Source organism: Pan troglodytes, chromosome 7 (genome assembly GCF_028858775.2).
Source record: "Pan troglodytes isolate AG18354 chromosome 7, NHGRI_mPanTro3-v2.0_pri, whole genome shotgun sequence".
NCBI classification, from domain to species: domain Eukaryota; kingdom Metazoa; phylum Chordata; class Mammalia; order Primates; family Hominidae; genus Pan; species Pan troglodytes.
In genome coordinates this window covers 24,085,057-24,100,176 of record NC_072405.2, presented here as the reverse complement: position 1 = coordinate 24,100,176, position 15,120 = coordinate 24,085,057, and the positions used below count along the sequence as shown (strand labels likewise).

Sequence of the window (15,120 nt, the reverse complement as noted above, 5' to 3'; positions counted from 1 at the left end):
GATGTTACCTGTTTCTAACATGGAAATATGAGAGCCAACCTATTTCTCCCTCATTCACTGTTAAGTTTTAAAACATTGTTTGGTATATATTTGATGTTCAATAATATTAAATAAATTACTACTTCCATTAAAGGTGGGTAGAGGGTGTGTGTGTGTGTGTTAGAGGCTGGCTAATCAGAGATTCGTTTGTTTTCCAAATACAAATCCAAGCTGGCAAACAGACATCCAACCCATGAACCACAACACTCTCCTACATGTCTGTGGCTTTTTTTTTATGTTAGAAAGAAAAAGGAATGTCTTGAACGCTCCTTTAAATACTAAGAATCAGTTCAGTAATTCTTTGTCACCGGTTGAGTTTTCACACTGGAAGAGAGATGATGCAGGTTGGCCTCTTGGATGACCTGAGAGATTACCACTTGTTTGAAGCCCAGTTGATGAGCTGGAATGGTGAAAGAGCGTGTACTTATTTTATGAAGATACAAAAACATAATCAACAGAAGACCTATGACCTTACCAATAGGTCAAAGCAGTAATTTTTTTACAATGTAAAAGGCAGAGCTTAAATGAACTTTCTTAATTTCTCACCTTCAATTATTTTTTCTTATGTGTAAGACAAGAAGAAAGGAAATGGTTTTGTATTTGAGCATTGGCAATGATGTGAAACTTACCGGGAGAAAATCAGGCCTAATATAAAAGAGAAGTTCTAAAAGACCTGGCCAATGATGGAGCAGTATCTCTCGAAACAGTGGTCTCCCCAGTCTTGTCATCCAAGCAGAAACTGGATTAGATGATTTCTAATCCAGTTTACAATGCAATGTAAACCACACATTCAGATGAGCAGCGCTATGCATATAAATTAACATACTGTGAAAACAACTCATAGGGCCTCAACTAATTTTGTGCATGATAGGATTACTACTTTTTACCACTATGGATAATCATATTCCACTATGGATAATCATATTCCACTATGGATAATCGTATTTCAAGATGCCTGTGTGTGTGTGTGTGTGTGTGTGTGTGTGTGTGTGTGCGCGCGCGCGTGGGTTGGGGGGTGCGCTAAGAGGCTGGTTGCCCAGTTTGCCTATTATCTTTGCCTTTGGTTCTTTTTCATCATTACATCAGCAACTATATTAGCAAATAGGTAAACAATAGGGCAGACAAATTGGCGAAGGTAATTCAGCCATAAACTATGTGGGTGGGGGAATATTGTGAATTTTTTTCTAAGATAAAATCTCTATTCTCTCCATCCCCATTTCCATTACCCTGGGTTTAGTTCATTCACTTTTTGGCCTTGAGTACTGCAGTCTCTTCTATACTTGCCCCATACGGTAGTGTAAGTGCCATTTTTGAAATGCAAATTGAACCATGCCTCTCTCCTGCTTAAAAACTTCAGTGACTTGTTGATGGGGTCAGTATCTACTCCTTGAGAAGTCTTCAGGCTCCTTCAGGATACGAACCCCACAGTTGTTTCCAGTCATCTCTATGGCCCCCTCCTCTCCTCACTTGTGACATCTCAGCCATGTTGAATTAATTTCAAATCCTCAAATACACCTTGATTCTCAAGTTTGAGTTTTTACCAGTTCTATCATTTGTGTGCTTTCCTGGCAAGCTGCTACCATCCTTCAACTATCACTAAACATTGCACCGGTACCTCTACCCTTCTAGGTAGAAGTTGTGAGGTAGGGGACTGGCAGGGCTTACTTCCTGGGTCAGACAGGATGAAGTGAAGAAACTGGCAGGAAACAATAGGTGGCACTGACGGCAACCTCTAGTTACCCTCAATGCCCATTAGTACAAGACACTCCCATCGGCACCATGACAGTTTACAAATGCCACGGTGAGGCCGGGCATGGTGGCTCATGCCTGTAATCCCAGCACTTTGGGAGGCCAAGGCAGGTGAATCATGAGGTTAAGACATGGAGACCATCCTGGCCAACATGGTGAAACCCTATCTCTACTAAAAGTAAAAAATTAGCTGAGAGTGGTGGCATGTGCCTGTAGTCCCAGCAACTTGGGAGGCTGAGGCAGGAGAATCGCTTGAACCTGGGAGGCGGAGGTTGCAGCGAACCAAAATCACGCCACTGCACTCCAGCCTGGTGACAGAGCAAGACTCCATGTCAAAAAAAAAAAAAAAAAAAAAAGCCTTAACAACGACCTGTTAGTTACCACTCCTTATTCATGGCAACAACCAGGACGTTACTATCCCTTTTCCAGAGATTTCGGAATAACCTGTCCCTTAACTTGCAGATAATTAAAAGTGAGTATAAATACGGCTGCCAACAGCCCACATGCTTCTGGCTCTGGGTTCACTGCCTAGGAGTTAGCCCTGGTCTGCAAGGAGCAGCTCTGGTTCAATAAACATTGCTGTCTACCACCACCAGCTCACTTTTAATTCTTTCCTGGGCAGAGTCAAGAACCCTGACAGCCTAAACCCCAATTTAGGGGCGTGTCTGCCCTGCATCAGTTGGGTGTCTTCTTTCCGTACCGTTTTTCATTGTCATCTGCTTTTCTTTTTCCTTGTTACTTTTAAGGTCATTGAGAGCAGGGTCTATATCTGTCCTGTTTCTTATTGCAGCCCCAGTGCATTTCATAGTTCTTGGCTCCTGGCAAATGTTTGATAGATCTTTTAAATTTTGTTCACTGCAATAGATTTAGAATTGTAGTTTGATTATATATATATATCTCTGCATACACAAATATGTAATTGACACAGTCACAGGTTATATGATTTTGTTTATTTTTTGTTAGGATGATTTGAATGTTCAGAATGCTTTTAATTCATAAAATTTCATGGCTTCATTATGTTAATGGCCTTAATTAGGCATCTGTATGACATCCTCTGTCAATCTTGTGAGCTGTCTCTTAAGACTGGCTGATAAATGAACCTACGATTAAAAAAACAAAAATAATGTTACCAAAGTGGCTGGGTTGAGACGATATGAAACACCATTGTTGAAAATGCTATTTTCTATGATTTCATTCTGTAAAGACTGGAGGCTTGGCTGCTCTTGATCATGTGATGACATAGGATATCAGATCCATATTACGGTACACTGAACATTGCAAGCAACTGCTGAGATACACTCACTTTGTTCCTCTGAGTCAGTGACATGAGCCGCCTCGGTGGAATGCGCTGTGGCAGGTTATGGGTGACACACAGAAAACAGAAAGGTTTTTACCTAACACTCTGGGAAAATGTGGATAATGCTATTTGTTCATAGTCATGGGCATGCTTGAATGACGACACGGATTCTGTTTCCTTGAAATGGCAAGAGCTTTTAAAGAAGCATATGTGAAGCTAAGCCTGAGGGTAAGAATTGCTGGCAGCTGAGGAAAGGGGAGGCGTAGCTTGCCAATGCCATCTGCTTAATTTTCCTAATAATCTAACACCTGCCAATGAGACTCATCTTGTACCCCAAATGTCTGAGAATTGTAGAAACACCAGCAATAACTTCTTTCAAGCCCCTCGACCTCATTACTAAGAGAGTGGCTTTCCAACTTACCTACTTAGTGTAAAATGATGAGGATGTTAGCATCTCTCAGTGACATTAAGCCCTGTTTCCTGAGAACCTACAGCATTCTTGGCACATTCTGTTTGAACTAAGAGACTGATTAAATAAAAGGCTGCAGAGAGAAATTAACCTTTCACCTGATAGTACTCTTCCTTTATGTTTCCATCAGCCCCGGGGTAGGCAGTCTGGATGAGGATCTGATTTTCTTCAGTTTTGTTGTAAACAGCTTTGAAATTTAATTTCCTTTTTTTTTTTTTTTTTTTTTTTTTTGAGATGGAGTCTCACTCTGTCACCCAGGCTGGAGTGCAGTGGCGCAATCTCGGCTCACTGTAACCTCCGCCTCCTGGGTTCAGGAGATTCTCCTGCCTCAGCCTCCCAAGTAGCTGCGACCACAGGTGCCCGCCACCATGCCCGGGTAATTTGTTTATTTTTAGTAGAGAGGGGGTTTCCCCATGTTGGCCAGGCTGGTCTCAAACTCCTGACCTTAAGTGATCCTCCTGCCTTGGCCTCTTCAAGTGCTGGGATTACAGATAAAATTTAACTCTTAAATAAGTACTTACCTCCCCCACAAGAATGGAAGAATGATTGTATTCTAATGTAAAACAACCAGTATTTAGTTTAATTAGTGGTCAAGGTCTGAACATGTTTTTCAAGTCAGAATTTTCTCCCATATATTCTTGTCTGGTTTTCAAAAGTCCTCACAGCCGTAGTCTGTTAAAGCCCTCATCATCCCCATGAAAGGAAGGACTACAGAGGGACAGGGGGCAGGTCAGGCCATTTAGGGAGTTTGAAAATGTTCCCCTGAAAGTTATGTACTTCTTCAGAATTATCATTTATAAATAAGAGAGAATAGGAATATTTGAGGAATAATAATTTACCTGTTATGACTACATAACCTCATTCATCTCTCCAAGTAGGAAATGATGACATTTCTTAATAAATACTGGGCTTGTGATTAAAGTTCAACCTGGCACATGTTAATTCTTTGAAGAATGGGAAGAAATTACGTGAACGGTCTTAATATCACCTCTGGGAAGCAGGTTATATTTTCACGGACACTTTCAATCTAGAATAAAGAGGAATAAGTTGTCTAACAGTAGATACCCTGTGGTCAGATTGATTTTTGTTGCATATTAAGATTTGATCTAGGAAATAGCTCCTATGTGGTGAAAGCATCAAATTCTCATCTTTTGGAACCATATATCATAGAAATAAGAAGTGATCGGTTGTTGTGAGAAAATATACAGAAGTCACTGGTACTGGTCTTATTATTCTAAGGTTCTCATTGACATCATAAAATCCCTCAAATAATATATTTTCCTGAAAAATTTTTTAATAGACTGATGCACATACACTCCAGGAAATACAATAATCAAGAATAAATATATAATCTGTTGACGGGATTTCATGCAGACCAAATCATCATGTACTTTGGATTTTCATTGCATTTTATATTCCATGCCTAGTCTTATTGTCAAGGATTGATTCTAACCTAACATTAATCAGCATATTAATATTTTCATTCTTTAATTAGTGTGCATGATGCTGATTGTAAAAATAGCTTGTTTACATGTAGAAATTATTTTTGAAACTAAGTTGAAAGAAATCTAAGAATTTAACACTCTCTATACAAAACAACACAATGAAATAATATTTTTCTGAAAATGATGTAATTGGCAGCCTGATTTTACCCAGAGGAAAATTATAAATTAACTCACAGAAGCAGTGTGTTAGGGTGGGTAAAATGTAAAAAGACATAAAAAGCATTGAATATAGCAAACCACAGACCCAAAGTCATTAAGTTCATGACTTCCCTACTACCTTCGAATCTCATCTTATGCCACTCTAGTCTCTTTTTTTTTGATGGAGTCTCCCTCTGTTGCCCAGGCTGGAGTGCAGTGGCACGATCTCGGCTCACTGCAACCTCTGCCTCCTGGGTTCACGCCATTCTCCTGCCTCAGCCTCCCAAGTAGCTAAGATTACAGGCGCCCACCACCACACCCAGCTAATTTTTTTTAATTTTTAGTAGAGACAGGGTTTCACCATCTTGGCCATACTGATCTTGAACTCCTGACCTCGTGATCCACCGCCTCGGCCACCCAAAGTGCTGGGATTACAGGCGTGAGACACCATGCCTGGCCCACCCTAGTCTATCTTTAATGAGTTTTCTGTATATTTCAAGTGTGCCTACCTGCATGCGTGTTTGTATGAAGACTAAGGGAACTAGAAATGCACCAGGCAATCTTTTTCTCTATTCTGCATCCTTGATCAGTTCTAGATTAAAAGAGAAGAAATGGTTGCTATTGAAAATCCTTCTGAAAAACAAGAGTTTTCAATTTTCTTACTGTCCTTTGAGTACTTTCTCTCTTTTATAGCTTCCACATTATTTTATCTTTCATTTTAAAGACACATTAAAATGTTTTCCCCTTGAAAGTAGTCTATATAGAGACAGACTGTACCTTTAGATGAATGTTTTCAATTCACATAAATTTTCAGGATAATATTTAATAACTTACTGCTTTGTTGAGATAGTGTCATATGGTTTAAGTTTTAAATTTGTTTTCAACTTTTATCAGGGACAAGCTTGTATGTAATGAAGTTGCAGTGGTCTCTTTAGAGGTGTGAGAAACATTTGTGCTTACTCTGCCATCTTAAACTGGAGTATAGATTTAAAAATCTTTCAAATTTAAAAGGTTTAAAATTCTATTGTATACAAAATTTATTAGCTTTGGCCAGAGTGACTATACAAATAATACATAATTTTAAAAACATCTCAAGAATGTATAAAGAATTAACACTCAATTCCTATTTAAGTTAAATTGCTTTTCATATAATACATTTAAATATTTTAGCTAATAGTGTTGGAAATTCTTTTTTTCTTTTTTTTCAAACAAGCAATTGGACCATGCAGCATAGAACTTCTGAAATGTCTCTATCCAGGAGGATAAGTTAGATGATCAGGACTGAATTTGGCTCTTTTCATTTCCTGGCATGTTAGCTCATTATGGTAGCTAGAATGCTTGGTGATATGTTAGGCATCTATTCTGTACTACCAGGCGTTCTAGACTGCAGAGCTCCACCTGAGGCCCATTAATAACCTTATTGTCCATCTCTTTAAATAATCAGTGTGTGTGTAGGAGGCAGGGGCATGGTTGGAGGTAAGGGAGTGGAGAGGTGTTGCAATGCTCAGATTGGGCAGTTTCAATTTACTTATCTCTAAAACAAGGAGTAACGTCCCCCCACTCCCCCCTGTCCTGAGAGTCTCAGAGGGGTGTTTTCCAAAGAAGGTCAGGATGGTAGTTCAAGAAAGGTTAAATGGTGACTGAATAGCAAAAAAAAAAAAAAAAAAAAAAAAAGGAATGCAAAAAGTGTCCACAATAATTAATGTACTTTTAATATGATAATGCTTATATTTTAAAGATATCTAGGCTAAGACCTAAAAGCAAAGGAACCTTATCATTTCTATCTTGACTTAGCAATGTATTGGTTGTACCAATATGTGGGTGAGTTACAAAAGTGAAGATTTTTATTAGTCTCTTAATCTACAGTTTCTTTCTATATAGGTAATAGATCTTCTTTTTAAAATTTCGGTAGTTGTGGAGGTACGGGTCGTACTGGTTACATGGATAACTTCAGTGGTGATTTCTGAGATTTTAGTGTACCCATCACCCAAGCAGTGTGCACTGTACCTAATATGTTAGAAATTCATTCTTCAGTGGATTAACACATTATCCTTTTTTCTTCTTTTAAAAAAATGCATTTTTAATTGAAAAATAATTGTGTATATATATATATTAGGTACAATGTCATGTTTCTGTACATGTATGTATTGTGGCATGATCAAACTGGGCTAATACATCCATCACCTCACATACTTATTTCTTTGTAATGAGAATATTTAAAATCTACTCTTTTAGCAAATTTTAAAAATATACAATACATTGTTATTGACTGTAGTTGCTGTGCAATAGGTAACCAGAACTTACTTTTCCTAACTAAAACTGTACCCTTTGACTATCATCTCTCCTTTGCCTCTCCTCTCCTCAGCCTCTGGTAGCCATCATTCCATTCTCTGCTTCGATGGGTTTGACTCTTCTATATTTCACATGTAAGTGAAATCATGCAGTATTTGTCTTTCTCTGCCTGGCTAATTTCATTTAGCATAATGTCCTCTAGATTCATCTCTGTTGTTGCAAATGATAGAATTTCCTACTTTTTAAAGGCTAAATGGTATTCCACGGTGTGTGTGTGTGTGTGTGTGCATACACACACACATATGTATATATATACACACACACACACATACACATAACATTTTTCAAATCCATTCATTCATGATGGGTACTTCAATTTTTTCATATCTTGGCTATTGTGAATAATGCTGCAATGAACATGGGAGTGCAGTCATTTAATACACAGTTTCAAATTTGTTGGACATCCTGTTTTTCCACATTTTATTTTCAATCCCACAAGTAGGAGTGCTGGATAATCTATTTTTAGTGTTTTGAGGAACCTTCACATTGTTTTCTAAAATGGCTGTACTGATGTACATTCTCAGCAGATACTGTACAAGAGTTCCCTTTTCTCCACATCCTCACCATCGCTTACCTTTTCATTGTTTAAAAATCATAGGCAATCTAATGGTTGTGAGGTCGTATCTCATGGTTTTAAGTTGTACATCCATGATTATTAGTGTTGTCGAGCATTTTTTCATATATCTGGCCTTTTATATGTATTCTTTTGCGAAATGTCTACTCGGGTCCATTGCCCATTTTTAAAATAGTGTTATTTATTTTCTTATTATTGAGTAGTTTGAGTTACTTACGTATTTTGTCTGTTAGCCCTTTATCTGATGCATAATTTGCTAACATTTTCTCCCCATCTGTGCGTTCTCTTCATTCCATTGCTTCTTTTGCTATGCAGAAGATTTTGTTTCACATAATCCCATTTGTAGATTTTTGCTTTTGTGGCCTGTCCTGTTGGAGTTATATCCAAGAAATTACTGCCCAGACCAATGACGTGAAGCTTTTTCTCCTTTGCTTTCTTCTTGTAGTTCTACAGCTTCTGGTCTTATGTTTAATCCATTTTGAATTGATTTTTGCATAAGGAATGAAATACAACTTCAAATTCATTCCTCTACAGTTTCCCCAACACCATTTATTAAAAAGATTGTCTTTTCTCTATTGTGTGTTCTTGACACTTTCGTCAAAAATCAATTGACCATAGATAACTTGGGTTTTTTTCTAGAGTCTGTATCCTATTCCACTGGTCAATGTGTCTGTTTTTATGCCAGTACCATGTTGTTTTGAATACCATAGCTTTGTAATATATTTTGAAATGATGTAGTGTGATGCCTCCAGCTTTGTTCTTTTTGCTCATGATTGCTTCAGCTATTTAGGATTTTCTGTGCTTCCATATACATTTTAGGATTTGTTTTTCTATTTCTGTGAAAAATGACATTGGAATTTTGATAGGGATTGCGTCAAATCTGTTAGTGGATAACACATTAAAAAATGTCACACTTTGGACAGTATGAACATTTTAACAATATTCTTCCAATCCATGAACATGGGATACATTTCTATTTATTTGGGCCACCTTCTTTTTTTTCACTAATATGTTATAGTTTTCAGTAAACAGATCTTTCACCACATTGGTTAAATTTACTCCTAAGTATTTTACTTTTTAAATGCTATTGTAAGTGGAATTGCTTTCTTAATCTTTTTCAGATAGTTCATTGTTAGTGTATGGAAATGGTGATTTTTGTATATTGATATATATCCTACAACTTCACAAAATTTATTAGTTATAATGGTTTTTTGGCGGAGTCTTTAGTGTTTTTTTTTATCACATCATGTTATCAGAGACACAATTCGCTCTTCCTTTTCAATTTCAACATCTTTTGTTTATTTTGACTCATTACTCTGGCTAGGACTTCCAGGATTATGTTGAATACACGTGGTGAGAGTAGACATCTTGGTCTTGTTTCTTAGAGACAAAGCTTTGAACTTTTCACCATTCAGATGTTAGCTTTTGGCTTGTCATACATGGCTTTTATTTTGTTGAGGAACATTCTTTCTGTAAGTAATTTGATGAGAGTTTTTATCACGACAGGATGTTGAATTCTGTCAAATGGTTTTAGTACATCTATTGAGATTAATCAAATTATTGTTTTCCTTTGTTCTGTTAATATGGTAATTATATTTATGGATTTGTGCATGTTGTTGAGCCATCATTGCATCCCAGAAGTAAATCCCACTTGATGGTGAATAATGTTTAATATATGAGTATATTCACTTTGCTAGTATTTTCTTTTATTCTTGAGACAGGGTCTCACTGTGTCACCAAGGCTGGAGTGCAGTGGTGCATTTATAGCTCACTGCAGCTTCAAATTCCTGAGCCCAGCTGATACTCCTGCCTCACCCTTACAAGTAGCTGTGACTACAGGCACATGACACTATGCCTGGCTAATTAAAAAAAAAAATTTTTTTTTTTAGAGATGGAGTCTTGCTATGTTACCCAGGCTGGTCTTGAACTCCCAGCCTCAAGCATTTCTCCTGCCTTGGCATCCCAAAGTGCTGGGACTACAGGGCCAGTTTGCTCATATTTTGCTAAGGACTTTGCATCCATGTTTATCAGGGATATTGGCTTGTAGTTTTTCTTTTTTTGAGATGGAGTCTTGCTCTGTCGCCCGGGCTGGAGTGCATTGGCACAATCTCGGCTCACTGTCACCTCTGCCTCCTGAGTTCAAGTGATTATCCTGCCTCAGCCTCCCAAGTAGCTGGGATTTATAGGCGCCTGCCACCACATCCAGCTAATTTTTGTATTTTTTAGTAGAGACTGGGTTTTACCATCTTGGCTAGGGTGGTCTGGAACTCCTGACCTCTGGTAATCCACCTGCCCTGGCCTCCTAAAGTGCTTGGATTACAGACATGAGCCACCGTGCCCATCCAGTTTTCTTTTCTTATAGTAGCTTTGTTTGGCTTTGGTATCAGAGTGATTCTGGCCTCATAAGATGAGTTTGGAAGCATTCTTTCCTCTTCAGTTTTTTGGAAGTTTAGAAGGGTTGGTATTAATTCTTTGAATGTTTCATGGAATTCACCAGTGAAGCTATCTTGTGTTGGGCTTTTCTGTGATGAAGACTTTTTATTACCATTTCAATCTCTTGGCTCATTATTGGTCTATTCCGATTCCATTTTCTTTTTTTCTTTCTGAATTTTTTTCTTTTATCATCCCACTTCCTTCTGGCCTGCAAGGTTTCTGTTGAAAAAGCCACTGATGGTCTTATTGACTGTCTTGTATGTAACAAGTTGCTTTTCCCTTGCTGCCTTCAAAGTTCCCTCTTTGTCTTTTGACAGTTTGATTGTGTTATATCTCAGTGTGGGTCTCTTCATTGTTTGTCCAAACTGCTGTGTTTGTTTTAGGTGGGCCCCAGAAGATTAGGATATACCATATACTCTCAGTACAATGAGACAGGTAAGGTAAGAGCCAGACCTATTGGATGCATTTGGAAAGGTTGGGGTTCCACTTCCTTGTATCCCCATGATGAAGCCGAGAGTGAGTGTTTTATTTCCATTCTCTCTGCACCCAGCTTGGGAGAGGAACTGTGGCATATGCCTGCACCTGTGCTCAGACAGCACCCTTCCTTCCAGGAAGAATGGGCAGACCTGGATCTACATCGCTGGGGCAACCTGGGAAAGAACACTCAGGAAGTGCTAAGCTCCTGCTCAGGCTGCTGGAGGGCTTCTGTTTGTCTGTCTCTTTAACTACCTCATACAAGTTAGTTAGAAACCAGGCCATTAAGTAGCCACAGGAAGACTGTGCTTTAACTCCCTACTTGGGTAAAACAAGGAGCTTTGCTCTTTAGCCTCTTCTCTATTCTATTCCCAAGGATACAGCCTTTGGAAATGGTTGCATACCCTCTATCTTTTCACTTTCTCACTTAGGGAAACTTACATATTCTCAGTTTCCCCTGCTCCTAGAGCTAGGAGATTTAGCATGCAGCTAGCCCCTCAGGTGGTAGCTGTAAAAAGCTGGGGTGCTCATTGCCCACACAAACTTCTTCCAGGAGGAAACAGTAGACCTGAAGTTATTGCTGGGGTGAGCCAGGGAAGAGGGATGAGAAAGTGCCCAGGTCCTACTCGGGCTGCTGGAAGTCTAAGGCTACTTGGCCACATTAGCTCTCTGATGCAGACTAGTCAGAAGCTAATGGTCAGCAGCAACAGGCGGCAGAGTATGCTGGCAAGTGCCTTCCAGAACAACTGGGAATATTTGAGTTTTCTCTGCCCTATTCCCAGGAATGAAGCCCCTGCGAGTGTTTGTGTGTCCATACAAAACTGCGCTTTTTTTCCTGTGGTCTAGAGACTCTTGTGTATGCCTAGTCCCCTTTGTTCCAAGTTGGTGAATCAAGAGCCAAACCATGGGGAACCTTTGAGTTAGGACACTGCATGTGTGGTCCAAACTCTCCTCCCCTCAGGGAACAGCTGTGTGTTAGGAATTCCTTTCCAACTGTATTGTGCAGTACCTGGGGTGGGGTCCATGCCCAAGTGTGCCTCAGCTTTGCCTACCCATTTAAGGTTGATATTCTTAGTTGCCCAGTTCATCAGAATCTTTGAATTCCTGATTTTCTCTGAAAGGGAACTGACTCATGAACATATGTTTATTTGGTGCATCTGTGTGTGAGTGAAGAGTCAGGAGCCTCCTATTTTGCCATGTTGCTGACATCACCATATTATTCATTTTCTGAATGGCATAACACATTGCTAGTTTGGTGTAAGGCAAGAGGATGAAGAAAACAGAATTCAAATTATGTTTCACTTTCCACAATCTTCAGTACAGTGTTGAATATAAATGCTGAGAAAGACCGCTCGTTTTGTTTCTGATCTTAGCAGGAACGCAAGCATTAAGGCTTTCACCATTAAGTATGACACAGACTATAGCGTTTCTGTAGTTGCCCTTTATTAGTTCCCTTCTGCCTAGTTTGGTGAGAGTTACAATCAGAGGTAGATGTTGAGTTTCCTCTAGGAATCTGGATTTACAGATTATGGTAAAACATATAATGATGACTTTTATGCTTACCAAAAATAGCTGATCTTTTTAAAAACACGCAATTAAAAAGACTAACTTTTGATACTCTTTTAATCAAATGCTAGGCATATGTTACATTTTTACTCTTCCTCTTTTCAGTAATTATCGATGTAAATTGTAAGAACATATTAATATTGTAATTACTGAAGTTTTTAAAGTACTTACTGAAATTTTAAATTATGTTGTCTTAATTAGCAGTGTGACGACGTTTAGACAGCTTCCATATTACAGTGGTGTCAATACTCCTTCAGCTTTTGTACTTTTTTGTTTCCTGAGTTCTCATGTTTGATTAATCACATGGTTAAAGGATATTTTTGGATAATTTTTATTTTTTATAAAAGTGCATATGTGGGCTGGGCACAGTGGCTCATGCTTGTAATATCAGCACTATGGGAAGCCCAGGTGGGAGGACTGCTACATGGTAGGAGTTCAAGACCAGCCTGGGCAACAAAGTGAGACCCCAATCATATAGTTTCTATCCAAGGTCCTGCTTTCCCTTGTTGGAGATACATGGGGTTTCCCCGATACTACTGGCGACAGTATTTCTCTCTGGATAACCTAAAGTGGAATACACTTACTCTTTTACTAGAAGTAATGTGAAAAAAAAAAAAAAAAAGAAAACATTCGAGGGTGGCCTGCTTCTAGTACTTACCCAGGATGTATGTGAACGTAACTGAAATAGACTATTCCAACTCCAGTCCTAGTGCTGAGGAATTACTAAAGTAAAGCTTGTGTAGAAGTGATATTATTGTGAATTAAATAGCCTTTTGGGTTTCATATCCAAATATAATTAACGTAAACTCAGAAGGACAGGAAACTGTAAGTGCCTCATCTGTATTCATTGTTCTGTATCTCACTCAAGTCTGAATGATTTGCATAAAGAGTTTCTTGGTGTAACTTTCATTCCCAGATAGTCACAGTAGCCTAAGGATGTTAATTTTGGAGGAAATTCCTTTTGTGGCCAGTAATAGGGCCCTTTCTCTAAGGAAAAGGTATGTTTTTGGGAAAAGCAGATTTGGAAATTTACACTTTCCCTATTTGGCATAAAAATCTAGGTAAACAGGGATTCTAAGTGATACGTAAAGAATCATGAATTATGGCCCTGCCTACTTGGAAGAGAAAGGGGCGAGAAAACTTACTGTGTTACCTAATAATACTGGCTCCTTTTATATTGTGTTTGCATGGTGATGATGAATGTGGGAAGCAGCTAAAAGAGAAAAGATGCTTGTATTAGAAAAAAAAAAACATTAATACTTTTCTTCTGTGAGTCAGGCTTGAATTTAGTCCCGCGGCATAGCAGATGCTGATTAGTCAATAACAACTAATATTAAGAGCCCAGAGATTTCTGTTTTGTCTCCTTGTCTGTTTTTCCCAGGACCCTAAAAGTAAACTGTAATTGGGAAAATGTTTTCCAGTACTGGTAATACTCTCACCTCATCAGTCAGATTACGTTAGTATGAATTACAGTTTTCAGAATAAGTGTAGTAAATCAGGTCTTTATGGAAATCAGGTGGGAGAGGCAACTTTGGTACTTAAGAAGTAATTCCTAATTAGTTGGAAACAAGGGTGATATTAGCCGGTGGTGGTTTGTTTTTTGGTTTTTTGTGTTTTTTTTTTTTTTTGCCTTAAAATGTGGGCTCTGAGTCTGATGTCACTCAGATTGAAGGCAAAGTCTCTGATTGAAAGCACAATCCTACTAGGATTGGTAGGGGGCAAGGAGAGGGAAATCAAGATGTTTTTCAATGCTCTTTTTATTTAAAAAATTTAGGCATAGATATTTTGCTCATTTCAAATCTGGTCCATCTACAACGAAGTTAAACTAATTCCTCCAAGGGACTGACACACTTCACATTGATAACCTTAATTTTTAAGAATATTTATGAATATATACTTCTTGTGTGTGTCTGTATATATCTGTATATAATATTTTAAAAGGGAATTCCTGTAAAGGAGATAATTCAGGAAGTTAGCTAATTGCCATTATAGTCCAACAACCTTTAAGCATTTACCTTTGCCTCTCTGTGTCTTAGACATTTATAAAGTGTATACTTGTCTTATGAACTATTTAAAGTTGTCAGGATGAAATAAAATTAGGTGCAAAAATTTCAAAAAGTAAAGGCACTAAATAAAAAGGAAGTACTATCATTTATATGCTTCATATCTGCTTCAATTCAGAGATTCTGTCTTTCTTGTCTTACCTACTTAAATATAGCACAGTGAAAATTTGAATTATATGTTCATGTGTATATTTAAGCAGCATACATGGGGATGTATATATTTTACCCAGCAATTTTTGAGCTTTGGCACCAAGATATGATAAATCTCCCTTTATAGGTAACACAAACTGCAGTCAAGGAAATACGGAGCTCAGGAAAGTTGCTGAGGCACACTATGCCTTCTTTTCCTTCAGCTTTGGGAACAGCTTGGTAACCCCTCCCAGCTCCCGAAAAGGCGGGGGGGATGTTACAAGACACCTTGAATTTTCATTGGTATGCTTTGTTTGAAATGTTATTCTTGA

The 15,120-nt window shown here is 38.3% G+C and overlaps 1 protein-coding gene across 2 annotated transcripts in view; it reads right to left on the bottom strand.

The window, feature by feature from the left end:
* Positions 1–2,723: 2,723 nt before the first annotated feature.
* The window catches only part of TUSC3 (tumor suppressor candidate 3), a 367,133-nt gene continuing 354,736 nt past the window's right edge, over positions 2,724–15,120 (bottom strand). For both annotated transcript variants that reach the window (XM_063816165.1, XM_054656573.2), the window contains one exon: positions 2,724–2,888. In XM_063816165.1, the coding sequence (XP_063672235.1) occupies positions 2,846–2,888 (43 nt within the window). In that variant the 3' untranslated portion in view covers positions 2,724–2,845. The remainder of the gene's footprint in view (positions 2,889–15,120) is intronic.